At 45.2% G+C, this 15261-nt stretch overlaps 2 protein-coding genes across 5 annotated transcripts in view; both read left to right on the top strand.

Annotated features, from left to right (window-relative positions):
- The first annotated feature begins 6558 nt into the window (after window positions 1–6558).
- On the top strand, window positions 6559–7321 carry LOC144170279 (dynein light chain LC6, flagellar outer arm-like). Its single transcript, XM_077699970.1, has one exon. The coding sequence runs from the start codon at window positions 6774–6776 to the stop codon at window positions 7089–7091; it is 318 nt and encodes a 105-aa protein (XP_077556096.1). The 5' UTR covers window positions 6559–6773; the 3' UTR covers window positions 7092–7321.
- A 98-nt stretch (window positions 7322–7419) lies between these two features.
- The window catches only part of LOC144170278 (uncharacterized), a 36857-nt gene continuing 29015 nt past the window's right edge, over window positions 7420–15261 (top strand). For 2 of the 4 annotated variants that reach the window (XM_077699968.1, XM_077699967.1), the window contains exon 1: window positions 7420–7575. The gene's annotated coding sequence lies outside the window, so the exon portion shown is untranslated. Of the gene's footprint in view, window positions 7576–14020; window positions 14144–15261 lie in introns of those variants that run through there. The other 2 variants (XM_077699969.1, XM_077699966.1) reach the window with 2 other exon arrangements.

The following is a 15261-nucleotide window of genomic DNA, read 5'->3' as shown; positions in this document are numbered from 1 at the left end:
CCGGCTAGGCCTGTGAAGGATCACGGGTTACTATTCTTGGCGCTCACTGCAGGTGCGCTCCTATTATTATACCCGAACTTGCGCCAGGTCCTCTCCCATTTTCTATTCGTTTGTTTCAGAAAAATGGTGGTGGTGGAGGCGAAAATGTCGGGTGGTTGGTTGGTTGGTTGCCTCAGACCATGGCACATATCCACGCGGTGGATTGGCCAAGAAGCTTCGTACGTAATCAGGATCTGACATAATTTATTTTAGATCTCAAAATTTAGAAAAGGAAATACAGAACATTTTTTTAAATATGTATAATATGAAAGTAGAGTCAGGAAGAAATATTAAATGTGAACGCTTAGCTGGCTAACAGGAAAACTGGCCTGTCGCCGCAACATAAGAGTGAAGGGCGGACACAACATCCCTGTGGCAAGATTCCTAGGGCGGAAGCGCCTAGTACCAGAACCTCGGAAGTAGATAGCGGAAGGTGGAGGTGCCTAAAGGTTGACTCCAGATGCTTGCGTCGCATTGGGGAAAAGCTTCGGCAATTAAACAGGAAATGTTCTATATTTTCCAGTTCATCGCAGAAAGGGCATTGCGGAGATGAAGCCAGAGCAGATTTATAAAGATAAAAATTTAATGGTAGTTTAGTGATTGCTACCTCGCATAGCAAGCTTGATTCACAAAACATCGGCTTCCATGCATGACGAAGGTAGCTATAATCTCTAGAAGAGAGAAGGGCGTCTTGACGATAAGTCTGGAGTAGTTGTGAACGTCTAAATCTCGCCCCCAATAGAAAGCTATCATTTGGACATTGCATGACCACAGGGCCACCAAGAGACATACTGGCTAATTTATCAGCCACTTGTCAGATTCCTGCATGTCCTGGAACCCACACTAGCCTAAACTCACAAAGCTGATGAGGAACAAATGACCGGAATGTGCGGATAATTGAAGAAACTTTTTCGGAGGTTAATGCGGAACACACAGAGAGGGAGTCGGAAAGAATAACAACATGTGAAAATCTATGCTGAAGTTTTTGAAGAGCCAAAATCATTGCCAATAATTCCTCCTGGAAAATAGGTGTGTAATCAGGTAACCTAATTGAAAAGGACCAATCGAGGGACTGGGAGAATATCCCGACTACAGCCTTCTCATCACTTTACAAGGCATCGGTAGCTATGGCGATATTATGGGTATGAAGGGTTGACAAATGATCCTGCAGCAATTCATCGAGGATTCGGGCCGGCAACATCTTTGCATTCGGAGGGAAGATATTATCAAAGTTTATTTCCACAGATGACACACTAACACAAGGAGAAGGTAGCCGAAAAAGGTCTGCGTGAAGTGGCTGAAGCCATGACTGTACAAGATCCATCTGGGGTCTCTGGAACCGCGGCCACTGAATGCCTTGAAAAAGATCAGGCCTCAGACGGAAAATGAACTGTGCGTCATGCAGTGGGGAGTCAAACAATTTTATAAAGGTTAATACGGTCGATCAATAATTTAAATATATACTTCAGTGGAGGAAATCGTGTCTCAAGGTGTAAAATAGGGTTAGCGACATATTTTGGTAATCCGAAGCATAGTCGCTAAGCCAAATAAACAGGTTTTTTGAACTCGACACCCCCATGTATAAGTCGACGGGCCGCGGGGAGCAGAATACCGTATTTGCGCGGTTCTAACGCACCCACCATCGTAACGCGCGGGTAAGTTCGCGAAAGAAAATTCGAAAAAAAAAATAATAATTTGACACTGACGGTACTGCGCCGATGAATAAGACATGACACCACGTATCTGGAAGAGGGAGATTTTATTTGGCGTATGCAGCTTTGGAAGCCAAAAATGATTGCGCTTCAGAAGATTGCTCATCGAGCTCCTGCTGTAAATAAAGTTATACCGGGGAGCATTGAAGCTGTTTGCGATTTCAAGTGTTTTGATCTTCATAATTCTAGGGGCTAATTTCAGAAGCACAAAAAAAATGTGCAACAGCTGACCAAGGTACGCAGCATGCCATTGAGGAATTAGTGCGCCAAAATTCGTTCACGTGGGGTTGAGGGATTGTTTTTATTGGATTGAGTTGGATTTTGGGGGGACTTCGTGATCGCCGCATGACAATTTTGCTGGCCGCTTTAAAGCCTAATTCTGTTTTGAGCCTGATTATAACGCGCACACAAATATTTAGGCTATCTTTTAGCAAAAGAGGGTGCGCATTAGAATCGTGAAAATTCGGTAACTCTTTTTCCGGGACCCCTCCGCTCCCCCCACCTAGATTCTTTGAACGGGGTTCATATAAACGCGGGAGGGGTCTAGGTAGCTGAACCCGCACGTCGACTCGACCCTTTCTCGTCGAGTCCATGTATCCGGGGCTAGTGTGTCTCTACGCAACCCAAAATTTGTAGTTACATAGCCTGCGGAGCACGCCTGCAACTCTTTCTCCTTTAGCAGCAACATGTTTAGTAAGAGAACGCCATGTAAGCTTGTCATCATAGATTATACCGAGATATTTAATTTCTGTAACTTGAGGGATGGAATATTGCTGTCGGCACAATAGGCATAATGATATGGGGATGGAAACCGGAAATACTAAAACAGCACATTTTCCCACATTTTGCGATAAATGTAGCCTGCTAAGCCAATTATCTAGGGCAACCAGATAGCTTTGTAATCGTTGACACAAGTCATGAATGTCTCTGTCCGATGAGTAAAAAGCAATATCGTCAGCATAAACGTAAGTTGATATACCATCCATAATCGGAATTGATCTGACAAGAATATTAAAAAGAACCGGAGAAAGGACTGACCCCTGAGGGACCCCACGTGCACGAAACTGCTGATATTGCGAAGATGATATGCCATCTTTCGAACAAAAGAACGTCCTTCCAGTTAAAAACGCACCAATCCAGGACTGAACGTATAGTGGAATTTCGCTACTCTCTAGATGTGACAGTAAGGTAGTATACTCGACGCTGTCATAGGCCTTTGTTGTATCCAGAGTAACAAGTGCGGCTACGTGTTTTAGGCTACGGGCTAGTTTAACGCGGCTCTCAATGTCAACATGAGCCTTCCAAATAGAATTCCCGGGGCCCCATTCAGTGCTTTTTCTTCTTCTTCTTCATCTTCTTAGTTTGAACAAGGGGCCAAGGACCGCATACGTCTTTAATTGAGCGTTTTTATCGTGAGCACATAAAAAAAAACAGAGATAATGTCACATTTCTGGTGATGATACCTGAATTTTTGTTCTAGAATGGCCAATCAACGAGATGCCGCGGAAAAATACCGAGGATTTAGCAGGCCGACTGAGGACAACTTTCTTTTATTTCTCTTTAACATATAGACGAAATATTTACTTAAGCTCCCCTATTTTCTTTATTCTAATTGATTTCCACCAACAAAACCAATTCTTCTAGGCCAATCCACCTAGTGGGTATGCGCCACCTTCATGGGCCACCACCACCCACCACCAAACTCTATGCCCACCACCACCACGCTCATTCAATCGACGTTCTCAGCGTTTCTCCACCCTCTCTCGATTTAATGTCCCTATCGACCCACATACTCTGTAGACTCCCACGTCACTGGATCAACAAACTTATTTTACTACTACTACTACTACTACTACTACTACTACTACTACTACTACTACTACTACTACTACTACTCTATACCAGTAGGATAACACTCATCGCTAATTTTCTCATTAAAAGCTGTACAGCACTCCTGCACCAGATCCACCTGTCAAAAGCATTTTCTTCGCCTCCTAGAGTATTGCTTGCAAGTATCCGCGAAACCATACTCGCTCCAAGGCAACCACTGTCTTCAACGTCCCATACCACCCTCCTCTCCCCCTCTGGCTCAGGGCCGTCCTAACCAATAAAAGTCGCCACAACAACATCAACAACAGTGAGGGGCACGCGGGACAGAACGGCACACGGAAAGCTCGATGGATGAGCGACCGCTGAAGAAAAAAAAAGAGGGGAAAGGAAGAGCTAAGGCAAAATAAAATGGAAGAGAGAGAGATTAAACGTTTATTCGAACAAGCGCTGGTTTTAGGGGGCCTGCCTGGGGAGGAGCAAAACGAGACAAAAACGAAACCGGAAGAACAAGGGGGAAAAAAGCGCCAAGAGGAAATGTAGCGAGAGAGGGCGGAGCAAGGAGGAGCGAAGGGGAACCAGACGCGCAGTCTGGAGCGCAGCGCAGTGGCGCAGTCTGCGTCGTCTGCTAGCGCTGCTGCTAGCTGCCGCTGCTGCTTGGCGCCACTGCAGTAAAGCGCTCGCGGCAGAAGCCGCGGTTTGATTCGTTCGTTGGTCGAGGTTGTAGTAGCGGGCCTCTTGGACGCAGCGCTCTTTCGCTCGAACACCGATATTGCGCGAAAAAGCTGCGGTGAAGCTCGTATCCGTTGTAATAACTCACGTGTGGATCGAGTGTCTTCTGCTTGGTCAGACGGGATACTTCGTGTATATGATAGCGCCCAGGGAGACGCAGAAAGTGATCACACTGCCCGCGAAGAGTGGCTTCTTTTTTTAGGAGAGGTGGACTGCGCGTTGATATTGATCGTCCCCATAGCCGCTTCACAAGCTCGTCTCTCTTATTTTTTTCTTTTGCTTATTCACTATTGTTCCTAGAGACTCTTTCGCTGGAGCTTTTACTACTTTTACTTTCCATGAGTCTCTTAGGCCTAATTAAAAGGACCGCGCTAGCCGGCCATCGAGCTTCGTCGCGTTTTTGTCCGCGCGCGCTCTCGGACGAAAGAATTTCACCTCGGTGCTGTTAATGTATGCGTCCGTATATATGCGTTGATCTTGTGGGTTCGCAAGTGGGCAAGATCAGACCTGTATGCTGTTTTAAAAGAGCTAGCGAACGGTACGGAGGAACAACATTGAGAGGTCGCGAACGCGTGTGCATATACTCTCAGCCTTGCACTCGAAAGTGTAAATTGAAAGAAAATAACCGTTCTCGCTTTCTTTTTATTTCCGGTGTTTGGCAAGGCCTGGCACTACGAAACTTCCAGTAAAAATAGCAAAAAAAATTAGTGCTGTGTTACAAAAATAACTACAGTAATGTTTCTTGATGATTATCGTACGTTAGCCCTGTTGATAAAATCTGGTTATCTAGTAATGAAACTGACGCAGTTTTGCAATTAAATTGTTTGTTTGTTGCAGCCACATCCCTTTGTTGTTGCACATGCACAAATGGGAATTTCTTGCGATATTCATGTCATCTTAATTTTAGAGCGCAGCTCATAAGCGCCCACTCAGGTGGTTTCGCATCGCCGTCGGCCTCGTTGTGACCGAGCGAACGAAGAGACACCGAAGATAGACGGCATATAGAGAGCAGGAAAGCGGAGGAGGAAAGTATGGGGAAAGTGTGTGTGTGTGTGTGTGGGAGGGGAGGGTAGTATTACGAGACCGCCTTGCGAAACATGCTCCGCGGCGACGACGCGTTACGAGGTAACGCCTAAGTAGAGCGCGCCGTCGTGCGTTCGCTGATGTCGCGATCGCTTCATGAAACTGACGAAATGCTGCCCTAGCAGAAGATCAGCGCCGCCGACGCCAGAATCCTCAAGTGCGCTTCTCCGAAGCAGCAGCCGTGGCAGCAGCTATGGCAGCAACCTAATCTATACCGTGGCAGCAACCTAATCTAAAAACGTTGGCAGCAGCTATGCGCCGTCGCCGAGAAGACTCTGCAGTTCGCGCTGCGCTCAAATTTCGCATTAGGAGGTGTCGTAATAGTTAGCCAATTTTTTTGTTTGGTGTATTTTATTTTATGTGGTAAGACTAAAAGCTATTCTTTGTGGTACTCATGGGAAAGGAATTTTTACTTAGTTTTAATTCTGAACTTTTTTCCAAAATGATATCCCAATTCGACTTGGCCAATCCCCTTGAGTGGGTATGCGCCAGGGCTTTCTTGGTTCCATCCAACCAACCAACCAACCAACATTGAACCTATTCTACGTCCTCCCTCCATCCCCCACTTTCCAGTTAAGTAGAGCCAATTAAATTTTCCGGATATTGTGAGCATTGTTTACTATTTTGCAAGTGGTGACCAGCGAGTGGACTATGGACAGATTACTAGCGCTTTGTCTTCACCTGTACATAATCATCAGCACTACCTCTTATGCCTGCACTTCCTCATCTTCTCCACCAGGCGGGCGCCCTAACATCTGCGCCTCAGGCTCGCAAATAAAGATTTATCAATCAATCAATCACTCTTGCACATAATCACCATCATGGTGTGCTGGCCATTTTAGCGTCTGGGTTTCTGCAATAAACGTCGCACCGAACCACTGTCTCTCAATATGCGAAGATTTGAATTCATCTTGAATACCTGGTCATATGATATTTGTGGAGAGATGGTGTAGCCGTGAATACGTAGTTGGAGGAGGAGGAAAAAAACGTTTTTATTTGAGCCGACAAAAAAAAAAAAAAAGAAGGTGGGTGGCCTCTTCTCAGTTCAGAAAGCCGCGAGCGACTGCTGCTGCTCTAGCCCGGGAGGTCAGGCGTTCCTGAGTCCCGAGCTGAGAGCTGGTCAGCCCGCACTCCCACTGCTCCGGGGTGGGGGAAGGGAGTTCTGGTGAAAATGACAAGCCCCAATTTTGGGGGGATTGGCGATCCGTGGTGCTCAGTGGTGCCGCACGCGTTTGAAGAAAACGAAGCGCACGCTCCGAGCATTCGCCACGCGGGGTTCGCTGTCACGGGCCACGAGCTGCGCTAGCTGTGGGACGCCGCTCTTGAAGCGTTCGGGACTCGGGCCTGAGACGAAAGCCGTTCCCGACGACTTGAGGAGACATGGCTGCGGCGACTGCTCCTGCTTCCGCTGCGGGCCCGGCGGGTGCCGACGCCCCCATGGACGTCGAGGTCCACTACGGGGACCTGCCCCAGGAGATGATCAACGAACTCCGTGACGTGGCCACCAAGGCCATGAAGGAGTCCAAGGACTGGGCCGACATCGCAACCACCATCAAGACGAACTTCGAGACCAAGTACGGTCCCACCTGGTTTTGCGTCGTCGGCAAGGACTTCGGCATCACGGGCACGTGCGAGATGAATCGCGGAGGTTTCGTCTCCATCTCCGGAGTCGCCGTCGGAGTCTTCAAGTTCAAGTAACAGCCTGCTCACCTGGCCACCGCTTTGGCGCAATGGACTCCTCCTTCCCGATTGCTCTGACGCAAGACCCCACCCGCTCATCTGGAGCAAGAAAACCGCTCAACTGAAGCCTGCATGGACACTCGCCAAGGAAAAAAAAATTACCACCGATAAAAGAACCCCGTTACGTCAGAGCAAAATCTTTGTCGACTCGTTCACTTTCTCTGCGTTTCCTTATTCTACGCGTTCGATTAGTTTATTTCGCGGTAGAGGCTGTCAAGCGGACGGGATTTCCGGGCGCGGGAGTCCTGCGGCGGGCCGCGGGCAGCTTTTTCCCGAATAGAAGCTTGAGCATTCCGACGCCAGGCGGACCTACGGTCACCGACGTTGCCGTTCAAAATGGCGGGCCAAGATCGTTTTGTTGTGTATTCTGGCTGCTGAAAAAAACGACTCTTTAGGATGCACTGGCTTGGATTCTTCTCTTGCAAACGCCGCTAGTGCTTGCGTGAGTACCTTGCTCTACCAGCCTTTGGGGCCTAGCTACCTGCCCGAAGTGTAGTTTGATCGAGGTCCTCGCGATGTGCCCGATCCCCCGCCGAGGGCGAGCTGTCTGTCAAGCCTTTTCTCTTACCCAGCACGAGCGTTGTGTTTGTTTTACTTTCTCCGATGAGGCGAATTCGCATTAAGGTCAATTAAAAACGTCCCCAGCGTCATTGGGAGCTTCCGTGTGGATCAAAAACACGGGCTGCGCTCTCCCTTAGATGTCTGAACGTTAATTTCTCCTCTTTGTCCGTGCACTGCGGAGTCTTTGTCACGAGCACGAGTACCATTTTGCGGCCGACTTCGCGAAGCTTTCTTGCAGGATCACCGCGATGTTCGCTGCGAGCCCGTGGAAAACGAAGCGCAGGCGCATGGGTTCGATTCAATTCGATCTCTCGCCTCCCGAGATAGCTGCCGCGCCGGTGCCACTGAGCCAAGGCCCTTCAAAGTTTTGACTGTTTTTGTTTTGTTTGCTTGTCACGGTTGATCGTCTTTCGAATGGGCCGTGGGCTACCCCCTGCCTGCTGCGCGGTGTTAGCTAGAGGAGGTGATGAAAATGAACCAGCGCTCGGCTTTGTTTCGTGCATTGATTGCCGGCAACGTTTTATCTCGTCTTGTTAAAATTGTGGCGGCGGGCGTGATCGGAAGCCACCGCGTCTTGCGAAAACTGGGAGAGCAGCGGCAGCGATACGGGCGGTTCGGCGTCTCCGCTCGCTGGGCTCGCCTGCGTTCCTCGGGGAGGGGGGCTCGGCGGCGGCTTGCACCGCACGCAGTGCGGAGGATCCATTTTAACTTGCCTTCAGCGTTTCCTCTTAACTGTTTACTCTCGTCTTCGCCTTGTTTTTCACCGACGGTGCAGCACTGTTTGTTTTCCTCATTGTCGTAGGGGTTCCGGCCTATGGGGCAGGAGGCAGTTTTCGCAGCTCAGTTTTGCTCGACTACCTAGCTAGGCTTCTCATATTTTTTATATATTTCTTTTGTAATAAACTCGTCGCGGGATAACCACGGGCTTTGCAAATGAAATGGAAAGTCGTGAGAGTGCGTTGTTGCGCGGACACGAAAAAACAAAATTGGGAAATGTGCCTTTCCAAATATACCAGTAGCACGCCATTACTGGACCTCAACGAACAGCATTTTTTAATTTTTCATGTTCTGGTTCGTATTTTCGTGCTTGCATTTCATTTGTCCATGACTACTACACCTGAGTTAAAACGCGGGCTTACATACGAAGTTTGTCTATCTTCTGTCATTTTTTTTATGACAAAACAAATCTGTCTTCTTGCATCAAGTAAGTCACTTTGAGGAGGATGAAATGATAATCAAGAAAGAAAAGAAAATAATTATTTTTTACTGAGCCAATGCACAGTTGGTCTGTGTTATGCAGTCAGTGTGAGTGGAGTGGACTATGATAATGGCACTTGATAAAAAAGAGAAAAGTATGGAACAAGTGTGGAGTTGAGTCAGGTATTTACAACTTCATGCAGCCAGCTCTGCTTTCTTTCGATGCTCAATGTACAAAAATTTTTCTGCTATCTACAGCCAATATTAAGACCATATGTTGTGCACGAGCTTCTTGCAAAAAAAATTTAGAAGTTGCATGGGTGAGCACACAAGTTTAAAAACCAGGAGAGTGCTATATGCGGCTAATTCCTGTTCCCTGAGCGGCCTGGGAACTATAGCATGTGCCTTGGCAAAGGCAAAGAGAAAAAGAACGGTTTGTTTTGCGACTACTGAATTATGCTAAATGCTCGCACATCAGTGGCTGGGCTGCCCTGCGAAGGCGAAGTGTTCTCAACTTCCATTCTTGTTGTTCGTAAATTTGCTCGAGACTGTTTCATGAAAACAGAGAATGTTGGTATGTGGATGTGGGGCATAGAGGCCAGATCGGAAGCCTTCTCATTACAGGCACTTAGGTAGGCTTTTCATTGGGTCTGTCTCATAGCTCATGAGCCGGAGGGAGAGGTTAATGAAGCATGTGTTTAACATCAAACTAACGAATGCAATGAAATGAAACTTATTGAATTTCATTGCTTGTTTAAATTTGTGGTGCATTTTTTCTGCACTTGAATGTAGCTTAGCTGTGCAACAACGTTTCCTGGACAGTGACTCATGTAGGGGGGATAGTTTCGCTTCTTATTGGAGCAGAAATAGGCTTTATGTGGTGTCTAATGGAGCAGCAAAGCTTGTGCGTCGTTACGAGCTTGTTCCTTTGTTTGCCAAGGTGCAAGGCTCGTAGGAAAGCAAGGATAAGCAATCTGTGTTAAAAGGTTGGATCAAAAAGGACGACCTAAGATTGATGGTGTGCTTTTATCGTTCGTGAACATCTGGGAGTTTTCTTTCGGAGGTGCTCCATCCACGCATGAGATACGTCATTCTGTTTTGCTTGATTTTGTCTTTACTGTCTGGCCGCCTCAGTGAGAAACCATGGAAAATGTTTCACATTCCGAATTGTTGTCGAAAAGAAAAAGGAAAGGCAGAGAAAACGAGTGCTGTATCTCCAAGATCACAACAAAAGCATAGCATGCAAAAGGTGTCAGTAGTGGCTGCTAAGTATAGCCAGAACATCACCACTTGACATTTTTTTTTTACTTACCCCTTGTGGTGGTGAACTACCAATTTCTTTTTTATGTATAATTATATGTTTTGCTTTGTTGAATATGGCTGCAACGCATTTCCTCAGCAAGTTGCTTTTATATTTCAATATACTAGTTTTATGGTCCCTCTCTGTAATGTTAAGTATGTTGTGTGACTGAGAAGAAAAAAAACAAAGGACAGTGTGCACTTTTGATTGTAAGCCAAACCTGTGCCATGAAAAGGCAGTAAGCTTTGAGGCGGTTGAGTGCTGCTTCATGAGTCAGGAATGAGGACCTTGGAATTCAGCTTGAACTTTTACATTAGTTGTACCTGGCCACCCTGGTGTAGTAGATGATGGCCACCACTTCCCATGACCGACCGACTGAGCTCTTGGCCCTCATAAAGCTTAAACCAGACTATTCAGCACTTCTTCTCATCTGTGCTCATTTTAGTTTACATAAACTAAACTGGTTTTCCTAAAGACTCTGGCTCGCTTCTACAAAAAGTTTCGTCATGTCTGCTTATGGCTTGGGAAAATCTAGACGTTTTAATGTTGCAAGTTTGGCGGAGTTGGGATTTTTTTTTTGTAGACCAACGGGGGTAAACACTACACCTTTAGTGTTCACAAATGTCGTGGCATTTTCTTGTTTTTGCAGAGACCTTTAGCATTGGGGCCTTTGCCTTACTGATTGCTTGTTGCATATTTTGTCTGTAGGTTTAGTTGAAAGGATATTGCATTTATCCTTTTCTAGGTTGTAATGTTTCTTGTTTATGTTTGTCAGATTGTAGACTGTATTGCTTGCAAAAGAATACTCAATATTTTGTCATCACTAACAAAATATTTCACACTTCAAAACTCTGTTTTAAAGTTAGGCCATACAATATGAATACAAAAGCTTCGCATCGAAGTTTAGGATATATGTCATGAGTGGACTACTAATAATATTGTGGTATTTCTGGCAAGGTTTTTGTTTGTTTGAAAAGAACTTGAACATATGTGTAAAAATTTCCAGCTTAACAATGCCTTTGCAAAATATCTTTAATTGGCAAATGACTTTTTTTCTTCGTTGATTTCTTTGGTAGAAGCATTACAGGTCATCCGCCATTCATGTAAGATACGTCAGCTTTGCAAATTTGATTTATATCGGCTACTCTTCTGAAAAAGAAAATGATGTGTTAGGAAAATGTTTGATAAATAAAAAGGGGAATAAAATTCACTTTAAAGCCCACTTAGTCACAGATGACAGTTGTGGAAAACCAAATTTTCCCCCTTTTGTACTTGAATAATACTGTGTATAACATAAAAGCAAATGAAGTGCTTACTCAATCAGAAGATACAAAACTGAGAAATCCTTTTTTCTTTTATGCGGCAGTCTTGTGCCGCAGGAAATGCGGTGACAAATTGTGAATCATGTTTTATATTTCTTGAGGGCTAAACTGTTCTAAATTTGTGTTTTGTTGTAGCACGATTGACCTTCTCATAGACCCACCCACTAGACTGAACTTATTATGCTTTCACAGGGCTGCTTTATGATGTTGCCACAGAGCAGTAGTTGTAAACATGTTTATCGAAGCGTATGTTTTTGTATTGTGTGCTCAGAAAATAAGAAAAAAAAGTGGGGAAAAGCATTGTTGTTTTACTTTGGGGCAAAACTGAAGAAAACTGTCCAGGGAAAGGCGCAAAATATGTGACTAAACTGAATCCACTTTTTTTTTTACTGACAATTTTTTATTGGATTTACTTTATTTTATTTTATTGGGTTTACTGATTTTACTTGGGTTTACTTTTATTTTATTGGGTTTTTCAGATTTATTGGGTTTACTGATTATTGTGTTGAGCATTCATTATGCCCATGATGATGAGAAGGTACTTACACAGTGTTTTGTCTGTCTGCTTTCTTTCCATATTTCACTTTTATTGTTTTTAATAAGAATGCTTTGCTGGACTACTGGCGTTAATGTATGCGAGGCTTCATGTCACACACAGGGGTCAGGGTTGAGGTCCTTGCTTGGTTAGTGGGTAATCACATAGTGGTGATTATAAAGCACAGTCGGCAGTGCATCACTTGGCCAGGCTTACAATTATCGTAGTAACCATTGCTGTAGCCCTTGTTTGATTTAATTGCGTCTTAGCCACTGGACATTGTTATATAATTTGATCTTTGTTCACATTTGCCAGTGGGGGCATGAAGTGCCAATCAAGTTTTTGTTCAAATACAAATAGCAGGCTGCCCAGAGCTGTCTTGCACTTGTTTGGTGACGAAAGGCACTTTGTGTGTCAAAATGAACAAAGCGGGAAGCTCTTTCGTTTTTCTTTCTTTTATTTGTCTTTTAAGACATCGCAAATTAGGAGCACTGCTACAGTCAATTTTGGGCAAATTCATGCGGGCTACCTATAAAAAGCTTTCAGGTTTTCAGGTTCATTACTTGCTTGTTTGCGGTGCCTGCGTGAATGTTCTTTACTGCCGTCTTTTGCATTAGCTCTCCGCCAATCCACTTTCACAGTCTCCGACGCCAAGGGTCGCATTATGATGGAAAAATGATCTGGGTTTTGTGAAAATCTGTCAACGTTGGCATATTTTCTTGTTTATAAGAGAGCTTTTGTTGCCTAGTGAGGTACCCTGGTTGAGTCAGCACATCAGTCTTTACAATTCGCTCTTTGCTTTTGGTTGTCCATTTACGTGCCACTCATCAAACTGAGAGCAAACTGAGTGACGCTGAAGTGAGTTGTGAAACATTGCCTCATTGCCTTACCAGATGGCCCAAAACACGTAGCCCATGTTCCAAGTTTCTTTCGCTTGATTTACATGCATTCTTTTTTTTTTTTTCCTTGAGAGGTGCATTGCACAGTTGTTTTTGTTGTGCAATCCTCCTACCCGCACAATTTGCTGCTGTGGCAACACACAGGCAAGTCTGCAGGACTAAATTTAGCAGATTCCGTGCACGTTGAACCTATACCGTCTGGGCGTGAACAAACTGAAGGTTGATGGGATTGCATGGCAGTTGATGATGGGATATGTACAGGCTGTGTACGGGTAGGATCTGTTTACAAATAATTACGGCAGAGCAGCAGCAGCAGCAGCTGGGAGTGTGGAAATTTGGTGGTGGTGGTACCGTTCAGATGGCTCTTACTCACTCAGGGGGATTGGCCAGGAAATGGGGGCTTTAGCGTGGGAACTACATACGTTCTGGGGGAAAAATGAAAAAAAATATTTAGATATTGGAATGCGTTGGCCCCTAGAGAAATAAAAGTGAGGAGAGTATAAACAGGCAAAAAAAAAAAGGTTAAAAATATTGCAAGAAAAGTAGAAAGCAAGTATAACGGATAGAGAGGGTGGTGCAGATGAAGCAGGGAGCAAAAATTTGCTCCTCTTAGCCCGCCACCGAGCGACCTCTTCTTCTTCCTTGTCGTGTAGGCTATGCACCATTTGACTTCTTGGCACGTATCCATGGAGGATTGATTGATTGATTGATTAGCACCATTATCCCCTTGTTTAGGTGCAACCGGTAATTACCGAAGAAGTGTTAATATCAGACACCAGTATCTTGAAATAGAAGCCTTGCTAAAGCTGCCGGGGCTGAGAAACGTGCTGCGAACGTCTGTTGTTAATGCGTGGAGGTAAACATTTGAAACAGCAAAGAAATAGGATCTTCTTTGTGTGTGTGTGCGATTCCTGGCATTTCAAAAGCAGCATTTAGGGCAGAGCTTACGGCAGTCGCGAAGAGACAGCTTGTGGGTGTGATTTAAAGCGAGGAATTTATGACGCCAATGCGTGCACAGGCGTGTACGCACATGCGCACGTGCAAGCACTGAGACGGGGAGCTGGCATGGCGGAAGTTGATTGATGGGCACACTTGGTACTGCTGCGGGATCAGCTCTGCAAGTTCTTGTTGGCAGCGGGGGGATCAGGAGCAGTGGTTGCATGTAGGAAGGAAAGCGGCAATGTGCAACTGCAAAGGTAAATAAGAAAAATATGCTCTGGTTGTGGTTGAGTGCTGTAGGTACTCGGGGCCTCCAGACATCGTTGAAGTCAGTAGCTAGCTGTCCAGGGACTTCCCAGTTCTGACTAGAGGAGCTAATCTTCTAGTAATCTATGCTTGCTTCAGTTTCTCCAGAATTAGTTTTTTTACTATTCCTAATAGATGCTTGTAATGTGGACGGTCTTGATGCATTTTTAGCAGTGTTGTGAACTTTGAGTAATTTAAATGTGAACTAGACCAGCTAAGGTCGACCTGCGATCAAAATGAACAATTTTCCAGGAAGGTCATGCGCATACCTCTCACCTTGTTTGTCTTGTGAAGTAAATCAGTTTCGTTTAGCTCTCTTCTGCTTGTTACACTCAAGCTAGCCAGGTCAGCAAACCCCGCACTCTGTTGTCACAGTAGGTTGGTCAGGATCTCCTGGGATATCATTTGTTTTCATCTTCGCCGGGCTTCCTACTTGTAAAAGTCTTCAGCTTCCTGCTTGTCTTCCGTGTTTACAATGTTGAAACGTTAAAAAAACTTACAATTATTAATTGGGCTGCATGCAATTGCTGTGACGGGTCTCGGAGACACTGTTTTTGCCATACATTGATGAGGAGGGTTACTTCAAGTGCAGTGGGAGAAGGCCTTTTGTTATCAAAATGTGATATTGCTGAAATCTTTTAAAAGAAAAATTGAGTGTGTCTAGCTTTATAGACATTTAAGGCAGTTGGTGTGGCAGTGTTTAACTACTAGCAGAGTCCTTCAATGCTTTTGAAAAGCATTGAAGGACTCTGCTACTAGTCTCGCATTGGCGTCATAAATTCCTCGCTGTAAATCACACCCACAAGCGGTCCCTTCGCGACTGCCATAAGCTCTGCCTTAACTACTGGGATATGCTGCGAGTGGCTTGTTTTGGTGTTAGTTTTGCCGGCAGGCCAGGTGCTCATGTAGTGATTGTCTTGTTCGGATCGCCTCTTGGCTTGTCCAAGTTAGCGGAATGTCTCACTTGGGGCTGCATTTACAGTAATTAAAAAGCTACTTGAAAAAGCTACCGAAGCTACTTGAAAAGTTCAATGAGTGAAGCTGTGCCAATGACTTTAGGCATAGAGAG

Source organism: Haemaphysalis longicornis, unplaced genomic scaffold (assembly GCF_048455015.1).
Source record: "Haemaphysalis longicornis isolate Haplotype H1 unplaced genomic scaffold, Haemaphysalis longicornis Haplotype H1 scaffold_2, whole genome shotgun sequence".
NCBI classification, from domain to species: Eukaryota; Metazoa; Arthropoda; class Arachnida; order Ixodida; family Ixodidae; genus Haemaphysalis; species Haemaphysalis longicornis.
Note: the sequence above shows the minus strand (reverse complement) of the source record. Positions and strands in the feature narration are given on the sequence as shown.

What these genes read in the sequence shown, in the direction of transcription:
- LOC144170279 (XM_077699970.1), top strand. Translation starts at nt 6,774, where the DNA reads ATGGCTGCGGCGACTGCTCCTGCTTCCGCTGCGGGCCCGGCGGGTGCC.